The sequence below is a fragment of the Lagopus leucura genome, unplaced genomic scaffold (assembly GCF_019238085.1).
Source record: "Lagopus leucura isolate 7727_CA_CO unplaced genomic scaffold, USGS_WTPT01 Super-Scaffold_100022, whole genome shotgun sequence".
In the NCBI taxonomy this organism is placed as follows: Eukaryota; Metazoa; Chordata; class Aves; order Galliformes; family Phasianidae; genus Lagopus; species Lagopus leucura.
The window spans coordinates 824,318-838,401 of NW_024962275.1; the positions used below are offsets into that span (position 1 = coordinate 824,318).

Here is a 14,084-nt window from a genome sequence, read left to right on the forward strand (position 1 = left end):
AAGCAGCCACCGCAGGTCAAACCAGTACTTTCAATTTATTGCCCCGGTACATTCATTTGTAAATAGCTCTGCCTTGCTGGTTTCTAAGTGCAAGGCTAATGTTGGAGTGCTTAAATTAATAGTGACGCACACCTTTCATTATTGCTATTAAATTAGGTGCTGGGCTTTGATGGATTCACTTGTTGCTGAACTAAAAGCCTCAGAAATGTGGGTGTGCGTATCCATTTGGCTTTACGGCAAATTTAGGTCTCAATGTCAAGGCGACAGCACCGAGCAGCTCTCCCAGAATGCACTAATTGCAGGACAGGCCTGGCACACAGCGGGCACAGAGCGTGCGGCTGCAGGCATAGGATGGCACCAAACAAGAAGGGCAAAACTTCGGAGCTGTGCCACCTCTGAGGGTGCCCCCATGTCCCCACCGGCAGCCAGCACATCACACCGGTGTGAGCACAGGAGGGGCTGATGTGGGACTAACGCCGGTGCCAGCAGGAAAGCACCCAGTTCCTCATTCACGGGGTGCTGTTCATCTGCGATGACACCATCAGGACACCGCAGGGTTTGCTCGTCAGCACTGCACCGCGTTCCTGCCCAGAGCAGGAGCTGAGTCTGCAGCTGGGACCGGGCCGGGGCTGCAGGGCGAACTGCAGGGTGCGCTGCGGGTTGAGGCGCAAGGTGAGCCGCAGGGTGAGCCGCGGGCCGGGCCTGCAGGACGCACCGCAGGCTGGGCTGCACGCAGCCTTTGTTCTGCGGCGCGGTTCCCGCTCCCAGCGCGCCACCTTGAGGCGGCTGCCTGCAGCCCTCCGGCACCGCGCCGGCTGCGCACGCGCTGCCTCAGCCCCATCCTGACCCCATCCGGGCCCGGCTGCAGCCATCTCCGAGCCCGCGCCTGGAGCCGGGGCAGCTCCACGCGGAGGGCGCAGGGAGTCAGCACTCACCCCAGCGGGGCGGGAGGGCCGTGGGAGCCGTGTGCTCACCGTCCCTGTCCCTGTCCCAGCCTACGGTGTGGCGGTGGCAGAGTGGGAGCCCGTGAGCGGTGGTACCACGACCTGCCGCCTCACTGACCCGCGTGCTAACCCAGCAAAGAGTATTCAATGCTGGTTCTTTCTAAAATGATAAAATTTGTCTATGCTATCAACTATTTAGCGTCTGGGTTCCCGAGAGATAAAATATTTAAACATCGTGTTTCCATGCAAATCTTGTCCCAGGCTTTAATATCCTTTTACCATGCATTCTCAAACACTGGGCTGCTGGAAGGGCCAGGGATGCACTGCAGACGCCCCTCTCCGAGCGCTGCTCTCCCACCGCGCTGTTGGAAGCTTTCACTCGCACAGAAAACCATCTTCTGGGGAAACGCGGCCGTTTGCATTCCAGTTTGGTGCCTCTCATTGCTTTGCTGCTGGGGGATTGAAATCATCGCCGTGATAAACCCGGGAATGGAAAATAAACAAACACAAACCGCCGCTGTGAGCCAGTCGCTCTGCAAGCTCAGACACTTTCCTTTGGCGCAGGGCCCCGCTTCTCCCTTTGTAAAACATTATTATTAGTCAATAAAAGCTAAATCCCCTCGATCAGCCGGCACCCCCGCAGAGGAGCAGACGGCCCCCCCTGGCCTCACTGATTGACTCTGCGCAGCCCCAGGACTGCTCACGCCTCCGCAAATGGGAAGATCTGATAAAGACCTAATCCAATTACAGTGCACACTTGCCAATGGTAGTTCGCCTTTAATGGAACTTTGGGTTTGTTTTTTTTCATCTCCCGCAGAATTTCTGCCCTTCTGATCTCCAGATGAGAAACCAGCGCCAGCTGTGGGAAGAGCACTCAGCGGTGAGATAGGGCCAGGGCTGCAGGGCTGCAGGGCAGAGCTCTGGGCCTCAGGCACAAACGTGGCACCGCTTGCCCGAGGCTGGGGAATGGGCTCTGCGTGTGCCGCGGCCACCCCTCCCTTGCCACAGTGCCACATGAGCACGGCAATGGTTTTGGTGCCAGCAGCCACCCCTCTGCCTGCAGTGCCAGGCGCACAAATTCCCATTGCTCCTTCAGTGTTTGAGAGAGAACAAATTGCTAATCAGCAGCCACCCCCTCCTCAGTGTCCTCTGCAGCAACACTCCAATAATTAATTATAAACTACAATACTGATCAGCTTGCATGTACTCCATCTGCACTGACAATCATTAACCATAATATGAAATTTATAATGTTGAGACATGGAACCTGGCGAGATGAACTGCTCTGCTTTTTAATCAGTTTTATGGGATGATATAATGCATTGATCGACAAAGACAAGATACAGTACGTGTTCCTCTGTCTATAGCCGGGCAACCTTATTAATTTAGATTTACAAAGAGTTGTTTGATCCGAAGAGGAGAGAGGTGGCAAAGCCCCAGCATGGGGTATCACCCCCCACCACAGGTCCCTCAGCTCAGAGACCAAGCAGGGAGGTGCTGCGAGGGGATGGGAGGAAGAACCGGGAGGAAGAAGATAACCCAGGAATTAAGCGAGACGCACAAACGATGGCTGCTCTCCAGAATCAGAGCTTTTCATGCGCCCACTGTGCAGCCGGGGGCATGGCTGCCGGGGACCCCTCGAGGTGTGGGGCTGGTGCGGCCGCTCTGCTCATGGCAATGGGCTGCGAGCCCCCGCCTGCCCCTCTCTGCCTCTCACGCCCCCTCCCCGGCTGCACCTGTGTCCAGAACAGCGCGGTCCATGGCAGCCGGACAGCTGGTAACCATATTGGTGTGCCGTGGGCTGTCATCTCGCATTTGCACGCCTGTTCGTGCTCCAAGTCCAGGAGAGGCTGGATTGGTTGTTTTCAGGTCAGAGGCTGCATCCAATACAGGAGGAAAATTCCCATTTCCCCACCAAGCCGTTAACCGTGAAGTGCCCTGGCCCCGCTCCTCGCCCAGCACAGGTGGCAGCAGGGCCACACCACCACCCAGCCCCATGTCCCCATGGCTGGGTCATGCCATATGGCACCGGGGTATGTGTCCCCATCCCAGGAACACACCGCCTGCTGGGCACCTCCTGCCCACAAGGGACACGCGGTCCTCACAGCCCTCAGGATCCATCGCACTGCAGACGTCCACCTGGGACTGCTGGTCCCACGGAGCAGAAGACCGTGGCATGCAGTGCAGTACTGCAGCACTGAGGGCCCCCACGGTGCCCCCGGATGCCAGTGCTGGGCTGTGGGGGTTTGGCCGATCCCCTCCGGCCAACGCCGGTGCCGCAGAGTGCAGCTGAGGAGCTGAGCACAGATTCTGTCCCTGCAGAAAGGCAGTGCTGCTGGCGCAGCTCACAGATAACCACAGCTTGTCAAAAAATTTGGGTCTGCTCTCTGAATTTAGAAGTGTAAGTAACAAAGTAACTGAGGAGCAGCAGTACATGCAGGTCCTGTTAGGCGTTTGATTTAATAGCACATGACGTTTTGATTAAAAAATTAGCTCTATGTAATATCAATAGAGCACACATTAAAAGGATTAGGAACACAGTGACTGACAGCTCTCAGAAAGCGGCTGTCAATGGGGAATCGTCATCAAATGGTGATATTCTGCATCTCCCTCCATGATCTGAAGTAAATACGGAATCATCACAGGTAACACTAGGACAGGAGGAGGAGGACCAGGCACCGGCAGAGATGGGACATTTCCCCATTCCAGAGCAACGTAATGGGAGATCTGCAGCTACCGGTGCCACTGTGTGCCTGCAGGCCTGCAGTGTGCAGAGCAGCCGCCTCAGCTGCAGCTGCTGTTGGAGGGCACAGGCTGTCTGCAGAGCAGGGGCACCGTGCAGCAGCACTGCCTGCTGCAGGACACGGCCGGGGCGCTGCGCGCTGTGGTGCCACATGGCCAGTAGTGCCACTCCGCCACACTGCCGCCTGCAGCAGACAGAGGCTTTTGAAAGGCAAATCTTTATTAGTGCAGCAACTGTGCCTAACCCACATTAATTCCCAATTGTGAATGCTTTCAATTAGCGACTGCAGGCACTCAGAGCACTGGATATGTTCATTAGTGACACGGCCTTGCTGCTCAGTGACAAGCGGATGACAAACCTGTCTGAGGGACTCAGAAGGGTTTCAGCTGCATGCAGCTCTGGTGCCAGGAGGGGGAGAGCAGCAGGGATGGCCTGGCGCTGGGCTCAGCAACTCATTGCCACGTACGGTGCCCCAGTGTTGGCAGAGCCCACCAATCCAGGGCTCAGCATATCCATCACCTGGAGAGGCATTTGCAGAGTCTCTGGGCCATCATGGAGTGCTGAGTCCTCTAAGCTCTGAGCAGATGGCCCAGAACTGCCTCCAGAACTGCCTGGGAGCAGCAGGACACAACCTGCCCTTGTCCAGGGTGCAGCCAGGCACAGACCTGCCCACGGGCATCACTGCCCACAGCCCTGGGGCAGCACTGTGCTTCCACAGAGCTCTCCTGGCCCAGTAAGGGAGTATCAGCTAAATAAAACAAGAAGTGAGTGATGCCACTGTGCCCTGCTGGATTGAAATTGTGAGAGCAAAGTGGTTTTCCCGGGGAGATTTATTTCCTCTGCGGGCAGCCAGCCCAGCACAGAGAACAGGCCCCGCTTCCTCCTGAAGTCAGTGTTCTGTTTTTATTTCATTTTTGAGGCAACCAGAACAATGAAGGAAATATAGAGATGTTCGTTCAGCACCACCGTGGCAGTGGAGGTGTGCACCCACAGATGCACACCATGCACAAGGGCAACCCCTGTAGGTGTCACAGCAGAAGCGGAGTCCAAAGCTGCTCTCCTTCACCTCTCCTGCTGTGAGCTTCAATTTCAGATTGCGTTACCACGCAATATCTGGGTGCCAATGCTCCAGCCCTGCTCCCGCGAAGCACGCCATTATATCTCCCGTAATTGTAAAGATGGCAAAGTGCTTGAGTCAGCAGTCCCGCTGAATTTTGCTTTCAACATCTGCAGCCCTATAAATCTTTGTCTCCTTCAGGTGAACCGTGCTCTCCGCTCAGGCTCGGCTTTACGTTCCTCTCCTCTCTGTGCCCACGGCAGCTCCTGGCCCCGCGCAGCCCCAGCGCCGCACACCGGGCACCAGGCCCTGCCGCTGGCACCGCTCACTGCGTGCCAAAACCCCGCTGCTCACCAGACAGACCTTCACAGGGATTTTTTTTTTAATTGTTTTCAAAACAGATTTCATGTGGTCCCAAAATGAGACCGTGATTGTAAATTAAAGTGTAATTAGCCTTTACGCTTTTATATTCATTAACTCTTCTCTGTTAATGATGCAGAGGCTGGAGCACAAACCCAGCATTATGAAACCACATCCAGGAAATAAAATAGTGATTTAGATAATGGCCAGAATGTATTGCTACTTACACGTAATTAAACAAATGCTCAATTTACACTTGGAAACATGAATGAATGTTGATTAACCCCAGCCCAGTGGCTCTGCCGGCGACACGGGGACGTGGCCAGACTGCCGGCAGGGCAGGGAACACGGCACAGCCCTGCCAGCCCCACACGCGCCTGGCCCCGCAGCCGCAGCACAGCCAGCCCACAGGCACGCGGGCAGCTCCAGCTCGGCAGATCGGTGCCACGACCTCGCCCAGCCACAGCCATCGTCCCGCTGCCGCGTGGCCACAACAAGCTCCAGGGCTGCACCATCACACCCAGCTCCTCACAGTCCCGCAGCGAGGGCCAGAGCAGCACCACGGGGGGGCATCGCCTCTGCTGGGCCGGGTTCAGCGAGCTCTGCCGCCGCTCCTGCACGGGCTTTGTCTCCCGTGCGCCTCCTGCCCTCCAAATGCGCCAGTTACTATGGAGACGTCGCCTCGTTAGTGCGGGAGGAGCCTAACAAAGTCCACTTGTGCGGGATAACGCTGTTTGCTGCTGCAGATCCAGACGTGAGCAACGCAGGCAGGGGCACCAAAACCTGGCCGGGGCTCCATCTCTCCATCCTTGTTCCCACAGCCACCACAACCTGCCGAGGCTCCCAGTGAGACAAAAGGAACTGCCCAGCAAGGCAGGATCCGCCACCTAGACACAGCGCCAAGCCTAGGAAAGACCTGAGTGCCCAGAGCACGTGGCTCATCTGGGGGGACAGGACGCACAGGGTCTGGCCATGAGGCGACAGGCTGTGCTGGGACAAGTCGTGCCAGCACAGTGAGGCAGGACCTCTACTCCCAGGGACGGAGGTTCATGGATCGTTGACTCAACAGGCCATAATGGCTCCATCTATCGGGGTCAATACAGGCGCCTTTGACACATGATAGACAATAATTGCTCCTGCTTAGAGACTTTTTAGTTCATGGATCATTGACCTGATGGGCTGTAACAGCTCAAAGGAGGCTGTGACACGCTGTACACCCCTGCACCTGGAAGCCCTCAGGACAGAGCAGCACGAAACCAGGGCCCTGGCACATGAGCAGGAACCGAGGGCATGCTGGGCCCATGGGAGGGCAATTGCCAGGGACAGGGCCCTCGCCTGAGCCTTGGGGAGAGCGCTGCAGCTACTGGCGCAGAAGGGCGCTGACGGAGAGGAGCTGCCAACATCACCAGAGCCCAAATCCTGCAGCCTGGCAGCTGTGGGTCTGTGTGAGCCCTGCCACACTGCCCTGCAGTGCTCACCCAGCCACGTGGGCACCGGCCTCGTGCAGCCCAGCAGCCATAGGCGAGTAGCAGCAGGAGGAGGCCGGGGATCCCCACATGCCAACATCCCCGGGGCTGCGGTCTGGGTGCAGCACACAGGAATGGGCTCCCAGCCGGGGGCTGCAGCTCCTCGCTCCGACAGCAACTTCCAGGTATATGATTTAATGAAAGGCACAATAAGAAGTGAAACAATTAGAATTTCTGCCTCATTATCATGGTAATCTTATCAGTCGGATAATGAGGTATTAATGGAGATTTAATGTGCCTCTCATAACAGAATCCCTTGGAGAAAACACATAAGGAAATTGCTGTAAATCCACTTAATGATGGAAAGGTCCCCAAACACCATATTCCAGAGGATGAAAAATGCCGGATGCAAATGAGAGAGAATCAAGGTCAATAACACTGCAGGGACCGCATTCACTGCGGCCCCGCGCGCAGCGGCCGCACCGGGCGGCAGAGCCGACCCCGCTCCGCTCCCGGGGCTGCGCCGCAGGGGTACCGCGCCGGGCCGGGCGGGGGCAGCGCCGCCGTGTCGCCCGTGGAGCCGTGCCGCACCGCCCCGCGCGGCCGCCAGGGGGCAGCTCCGCCCGAACGCGGCCTCCGCCCGCCGAGGGCCCGGGCGCCGCGCGCTGCGTTCCGTGCGGAGGGCCGGGCAGGCAAGCGCGTGGCGTCGCGCTGTGCCTGCTGCTCCGGGGCCAAGGCACGCGCGGGGTTCTGCGGTTCCGGACCCAACCCTCCGCCCGAGAACGCGTAATAATTCAATTCTGCCATTTTCCCAAAGCTGAAAAAGGGATCGCGCGTGGCAGAGCGCTTTCAGGCGCCGTTTCCGGCCCGCTGCCCGCACTGAGAACGGCGACCGCGGGACGCTCCCACCGACGGGCAGCGCTGCCCCGCAGCGCACAGCCGGCTTCTTCCCGCTCTGGCCGTCAGGCCGAGCTCCCGGCGCAGCTCCGTGGAGCGGTACGGCAGCAGAGCGCGGGGCGCTGCCCGCGGTCCCCACGCAGCCCCCCGGGCACAGCGCACAAACACGGACTCCAGCCAGGCCAACTGCTCTCCTTTTAATCAGTTTTTACAGAATAATACATGAATAATCACGTTAGAGACAAGATGGGTTTCCTGTATACAAGATTGTGCAAGCTCGCTCATTTAGACGTATAAAGGCTTTACCAGTTTCAAATAGGAGAGGCAGTACAAAGCTTTTAAATAGAGGTAAAGCACAATTAAAAGGTACAGAACACACACTACGCACTCAGCAGAGGTTAATTCTCCAGTAGTACAGGCTCAACCAAGGCACCAGCTGTTCCCGGCTCAGAGCTGCCCGCCCCGTCCTGCTGCTCCAGCTCTCTGTCCTGCTGCCAGCCTGAGGCTGCACAGTCGGTGCTGCACGCGGCCACATAAGTTACACTCGATTTCACACACACATGCTTCACTTGCTTGAATCTTTGCTGCTAAGCAGGTCTGCCCTCTCCTGCTGCTCCTTGTCTGCCCCACCAGCCTTCCTCCACACACACTGCAGTTTGAAAGCAGCCGTGAGTTCTCAAACCTCTGCTCCAATTTGGCTTAAAGAGCATCAACATTTTCCAGCAATACAAACCAACACTGTGCTCACCAGAAACCCAACACAGGAAACAGGATCGTGGCTTTTTTTCCTGAAATTTATGGCAGTTACATTCAGCGTTTGGTAGCATAAGGTCTTCAAAACGAAAACCTCTGAACTCAAATAGGCCACACCCACTCCAACTCTCCTTAAAGAGGATCTACAAAAGCCTGAAAGAGAATTCTTAAGAGTAAAAAAAAGTAATTTCTCAGGGATGAAAGGACCAGCCCTTTTCTTCCACTTCTCCTCCCAAAACAATGAAACCACCACCTTAGCACCACCTTAGCAGCACCAGCAGGGACAGTCGTGGCACCGTTTACCTCGGCAGCTCCTCGGGACACACAACAAGCTGCCCTCGAGCCGACCAATGCAAGCTACTGCTACTGACCCCGTGCCTTTTCCCTCAGAGCGTCCCATTCACCCTTCAGTTGTTGAAGGCATTTGAAGAGAGCACCAAGTTCACAGAGTCGGGTGCACGTGGTTGGCCGGCACCTTTTGGCAAGTTGTCACTTTTGGTCCTTTATGCGCTGTCTTTTCACATTCACCATTGCACACCAAAATCTAACATCACTTTCTACACATTTAATTCATCGTTCTAAAATAAAACGTTACAGGACACCAGGGAAAGTATTAATGTCATACTACAGGAAGGTTTTTAATTCTTTGGAAACCCTAATTCTCTAACTACGGCTAGCAATGCGACCTAAGGAACTTTCAAAGCTGTTTAAGAAAAAAAGCAAAGGACAATTTTGCCATGAAGACTCTCAGCTAATCTGGGGCACGTCAAAACAAACACTGCTTTTAAAATAAATTTTTAGAATGACTCCAGTTCTTTTAAGTAAGTATTTTTCTACACAGTGTAATGAAGATGGCAAAGGAAATGGTTCTTACCCCTTCCGTGAAGGAGAGCAAATCTGAAAGCCGTGGCGGTGCTGAGCAGAGCCCATCTGCCAGCAGGCAGAGGGCAGCGATCACCAGTCCTTGTGCCATCCTTTAAACGAGTACAGTGCAGAACAAGACCAATTTAGGGATCAGATATTCTCCTCAACTAAAACCCAAACTGCAGGACTAAAGGAACTTTCATACACTGGTCTTAACATCCGATACCCAAGTCATAATTAAATATTAAGGAGACTTCACTATAAATAAGTTTATATTGCTTTTAGAGATGATCTCGCCATACCTTCCAGGGCATATTTGTGCTTTGCTTCTGGGTGTTATTGGTCAGGGCTGTGCTTGCAATATTAAGTTACGTGTTCAGCACCAATAACCCATCAAGGCTAAATAACTGGAATATTGCAATGCTCCACACTGAGTTACCGCAGGAAGGCAATCAAAGGAATTCCATTTCTATCGAGTGTTGCTCCTCCACAGAATGAATCTCTCAGAGCAGAAAGGCTCTAAATAAAAGTTCCCATTCCTCACTCTCACTTCGGATTAGCTTGGCAAAAGCGCCACACCGAATTACGTATTAGAAGAGTCCTAGTAAAGAAGTTTCTTTAATGATGCCTTGACAAGCAGCACAGCCAAACCAAGCACATGACAGTTTGCATACTCTGTTCTAATTTCAGTTAACCAAATTATTTTCTGGAGTACTAGCTGTGTATGGGTTTTAATCTTCAGGATGCACACATTCACAAAACCAAAACAAGTGTATTTTGCAAAGAACATGAGAAGGATTTTCTTTCCTTTACCACTCAGACACCACATCTTACCGTGCCCTTCTGTCAGAAGTGCACTCCACACTCCAGGAAGAGCAAAGAATAATACTGACATGAAAAAGATAAAGGCTCACTGCCCTTTTTCAGTGTAATTGTAGCTAAAAAAGAACAGCAATTGCTTGTATACACGTGACAACCACTGGCCATCACTCAGACTGTTCATGAAAAATCCGCGTGGTATTGTGCATAAAAACTTCTTTGAATTCATCGTCGTCAGTTTAAGGGAAAGGTGAGGTGGGAAATCTATAAAACACCCTGAACTGATGTCATGATATGTTTCATAAAGAACAGTGTTACATTTTAAAATATTTTATATGAACAGTAAAACTTGCACTGCTGCATAGCAGACAACATGAAGAACATTTAGTAAAAACATTCACTGAAACCCCTGGTATATGCATTTAATGTCACTAATCAAAATATATATTACAGCCCGAGGTTCTGTTAAGGATCTCTGTTTGGGGTTTGTACAGTATACACAATATTTCAGAAAAAAATATTACAGTAAGGTATTTTATTACTCCTCTTTTATATTAGGCTTATCTACTGTAACTTACAGACCCTCTCTCCTTTACATATTCAAACCCTTATAGTGCCCTAATGCCCCAGCCAAAAAGTGTTCAGCTATCTAACAAGCCCTGTCTATTATAAATTCCAGTTTCAGAAATTTCAGTACTCTTAATTACATTTTAATAAATAGTTCCATTTGCCCTTTTTTACTCTTTGCCTTTTTGAGGAAGTCCTTTCACTTACCAAAGCACAGTATGTAACAACCTGTTAGAGGTCAGAGAGGCTTTTGCTCGTTCACTCAAAGGACAGTGAGTCCACAGATAGCTGCGATGCATTAAATACAGTTATATACTATTTACATTGTCCTCTCTGATTTTCAATTTAGGTGAAATACAATTGGTAACTAATGTCACCTACTACAAACTTTCAGTGTGGCTGGTGCTTTATTAATAAAAGGTGTATTGAGCTAGAAAGTACACTGAGTGGTTGCCCTGATTATTCTTGTTTCAGTGTTCCGTTAGAAATGAAGTGAATTATTCACGTGAGTAAGAATTCAGGAAGAGGGGTGGTGGAAAAACCACAAAGACTTTTCTGTATGTTTTGAGATTCCAAAATACCTGAAAACTGTGGTCCCTTTTTCAGTGCCAGTATCTGCAGGGGAGAAAAATGCAACCGAAAGAGAAGAGGAAAATCTGTTAAATTAATTTGATTAGTAAAGGTGTGTTTTAAAATGCCTCAATTCTGTACAATATTATACAATGGAAGTCTCTTCTTAGCTGTCACAGCTGTTGTACATTCTTACAGACTCTTCTGCTAACAGTCTGCCCATGTATGTGCTGAGTTACTTGCGATCATCAATAGTTTTAATGAATTCAACTGCTGCTGTGAACTGCATCCACCAGTAGGACTCTTCTCCAGATAAGCAGTTGGCATAGAAACTACTTATGTACTGAACAGTGGACAGCAAGCAAGGTGGATTTGCCTGAGGGTTAAAGAAGAAAAAGACACTTACAGTTTGTTGCCAAACCTAAACTCAGAATTACAAGGTACAGAATAAAAGTACAGTTCTATTTCTGCAGTGATCCTCACTACCACCCAGCACATGACCATGTAACACAGCGCAGGGCAGTGACTGTTTATCCTGAGCACCCTCGCTTCCCCCCTCGGGAGGAATGGAAGGAGCATTTCTCTAATGCAGAAAAACGACAGGCAGGCCATGAAAAGAAGGAGATCACAGGCAGAACCTATCAAGTCATCACAGACTTCAGCACGTTAACCTGTTATTTTAGCATTTTATACATCACATGCCATTCTCCAAACTTTCAAAAAAAAAAAAAAAAAGCAAGTCAGTATTAATGTGGATGTTGGTCATCAAAGAGAACAACATTAAGCATGAACAAGTGATAGGTGCGTCTCAAAAAAGAAAGAAAGAAAGAAACAACCACCCCAAAGATCAACAATGAAAACCACCACCACCCCTCCAAACAATGCTCAGCCCTCAATTTCCCTGGTTCCAACTGCAAAGTTTGCTTGGATTCTAAAATCTTAGTTGTGACCACATTTCTATTTAAGCCTGCTGGATTAGCTCTCCTTTTATAGTCTAGCATGCTCCTACCTACCCAAATGCATTATCATTTTTCCTGAAATTTGCCTGCTTGGTAAAAAAATTAGTTGTGGTTTGTGATCTTTGCAGAAGAACTCACCTTTATAAGAACAAAGACCAGAACAGGAACAAAATCATCTGCCCCAGGCACTGAATCTTCATTTGCCAGGCTAAGCAGGTTCATAATGGTTGAGCACATTCGCAGGATGCACTGCACTTTGTCTCGGGGGGTTTTGTAAGCACTTATGGTACGGATTTCAGACTGTGCCGATGGCCACGGTGCCTCCCGGAGATACACCTAGGAGAGAGAAACCCAACAGCAGGCCTCAGTTATCTGTGCTGCTACTGAGCACCAGAGGATCCAAGGTACCAGAGGCAGGAGCCAGGCTCCGGACAAATGAGAAACTCCGGGTCAATATGGTTCCACTGCAGGCAGAACAAAGGTGGCTTCCTGCTGTATTATAATGGAAAATCACAAGGAAATAACACTACGTGCAATTAACATAGTTAGACTGTACTTTCTCCTGACTTCTACAATACCCTGTTTTGAAACAATGTAGAGCTGTATGCCTGTCTTCCATATATAAGCAGCTTTATGAATGTTTGCCATTTTCAGTCACACAGCTCAAACACTGAACTAGAATGACTGCAAGTATTCAGCCACTCACACATTTCTTAAGTCTACCAATCTAATTTAATTACCTTCTTAGCGCTGAGAAAAGTGAAAACACCAGGCAAATGGATAGATGTGTCAAGGTTCCATTAATGATGCCTAGTTCTGAACACCAATTTGATAACTACAAACCGCAGTCACAGCATATAAGTCATGTTAGAAATATAAAGGGTTGAAATCTTTATTCCAAAGGAAATTATCTGAAAGTTTGCATCTTATTGCAGTATAGTATTACTGCTTCAATCTTATCATCAGGACAGAAGTGGTAAAATTCAAAGAAGAAAAAAAAAGGATTTTAAAATATCAGCAGATGATCCCAAAGTATTGGTGCAGTGTGTTTTCCCTGCAGGGTATTTCAGCTGTATGGCTACAAAAGTAACGTTTCAAAATGTAAAGCAAAACAATCCTCTCCCTATCACAAACACCATCACTCCAACGTACAGAGTGAAGGAAAGAAGTTCTTACCTCAGGAATCTGAAGCGCTTTGTGGTTTGCAGTCACCACTTTAGATAACCTCTGTATGTGCTCATGAAGGACCCTAAAAACAAACATAAAATCAAGAATAAGAAGCAAGCAGCAGCCAGCAGTCCCCAGGAGTTTCCCACTAGTTTGGTGCACTACAGGAGAGATCTTCAGGGATGCGTATCACCACGATCTCAGCCAATGCACAGCGGGTCAATAAACCACACACAGGATTTCCAAACAATCAACTATGAAGTCAGTAAACCATTCAAAAAAGATGCTCAATAAAATACAAAAGAAACCCTAGATGAAAAGTACTGTCCTGAAACAGAAAAGGAAAAAGGAGTCCTGAAACAGATTTTATTCGTTCTCTTAGCATGTGCACAGAACTGAAGGTCTGCACCTTAAGTCATTACATTTTTAACTTTATTCTGCTTTTGTGGACTATTGCAAACACAAACCTTCACACATGATGCTAAAGTGCTTCTCGGTTCTTGTACAAGACATTCTGAAATGAAACATAAGTTTGTAGGGCATGGTTGCCTTAAAAGAATCAAGTCTGTCACATTAAGACCAAAAAGCAGCCATCTGCACCAATAGTGAAAGAGAAACCAGGTATTTCAAACCACCATGACTTACTGGTCACGTAAAATATCTCCATCCTGATTAGGGTAGAACGCAAGTTTGAAAATACGATTCATCACGCTGCGCTCTATAGCTAACTGTGCATCCTGAAGCTGTTCTTCGCTGGCATTCTGCCATATGGCATCCTGAGCCATTGCTCCATATAAGAACTGAAGAAAATCTTCAACTTGGGCTGTTTTGTCATCTGCTGCCGTAAGTTTCTGGAAATCTGATAAAAATGTAAAAAGAAAACATATTCAGTTAAGGTTAAAAAAAAAAATCTTTCCA

General features: G+C 50.1%; 1 protein-coding gene across 6 annotated transcripts in view; it reads right to left on the minus strand.

Annotated features, from left to right (window-relative positions):
- Positions 1–7,639: 7,639 nt before the first annotated feature.
- GAPVD1 (GTPase activating protein and VPS9 domains 1) overlaps positions 7,640–14,084 on the minus strand; it is a 28,681-nt gene continuing 22,236 nt past the window's right edge. For all 6 annotated transcript variants that reach the window (XM_042878853.1, XM_042878854.1, XM_042878850.1 and 3 more), the window contains 4 exons: positions 13,812–14,025; positions 13,176–13,248; positions 12,138–12,335; positions 7,640–11,416 (listed from right to left, as the gene is read on the minus strand). In XM_042878853.1, coding sequence (XP_042734787.1) covers positions 11,276–11,416; positions 12,138–12,335; positions 13,176–13,248; positions 13,812–14,025 — 626 coding nt within the window. In that variant the 3' untranslated portion in view covers positions 7,640–11,275. The remainder of the gene's footprint in view (positions 11,417–12,137; positions 12,336–13,175; positions 13,249–13,811; positions 14,026–14,084) is intronic.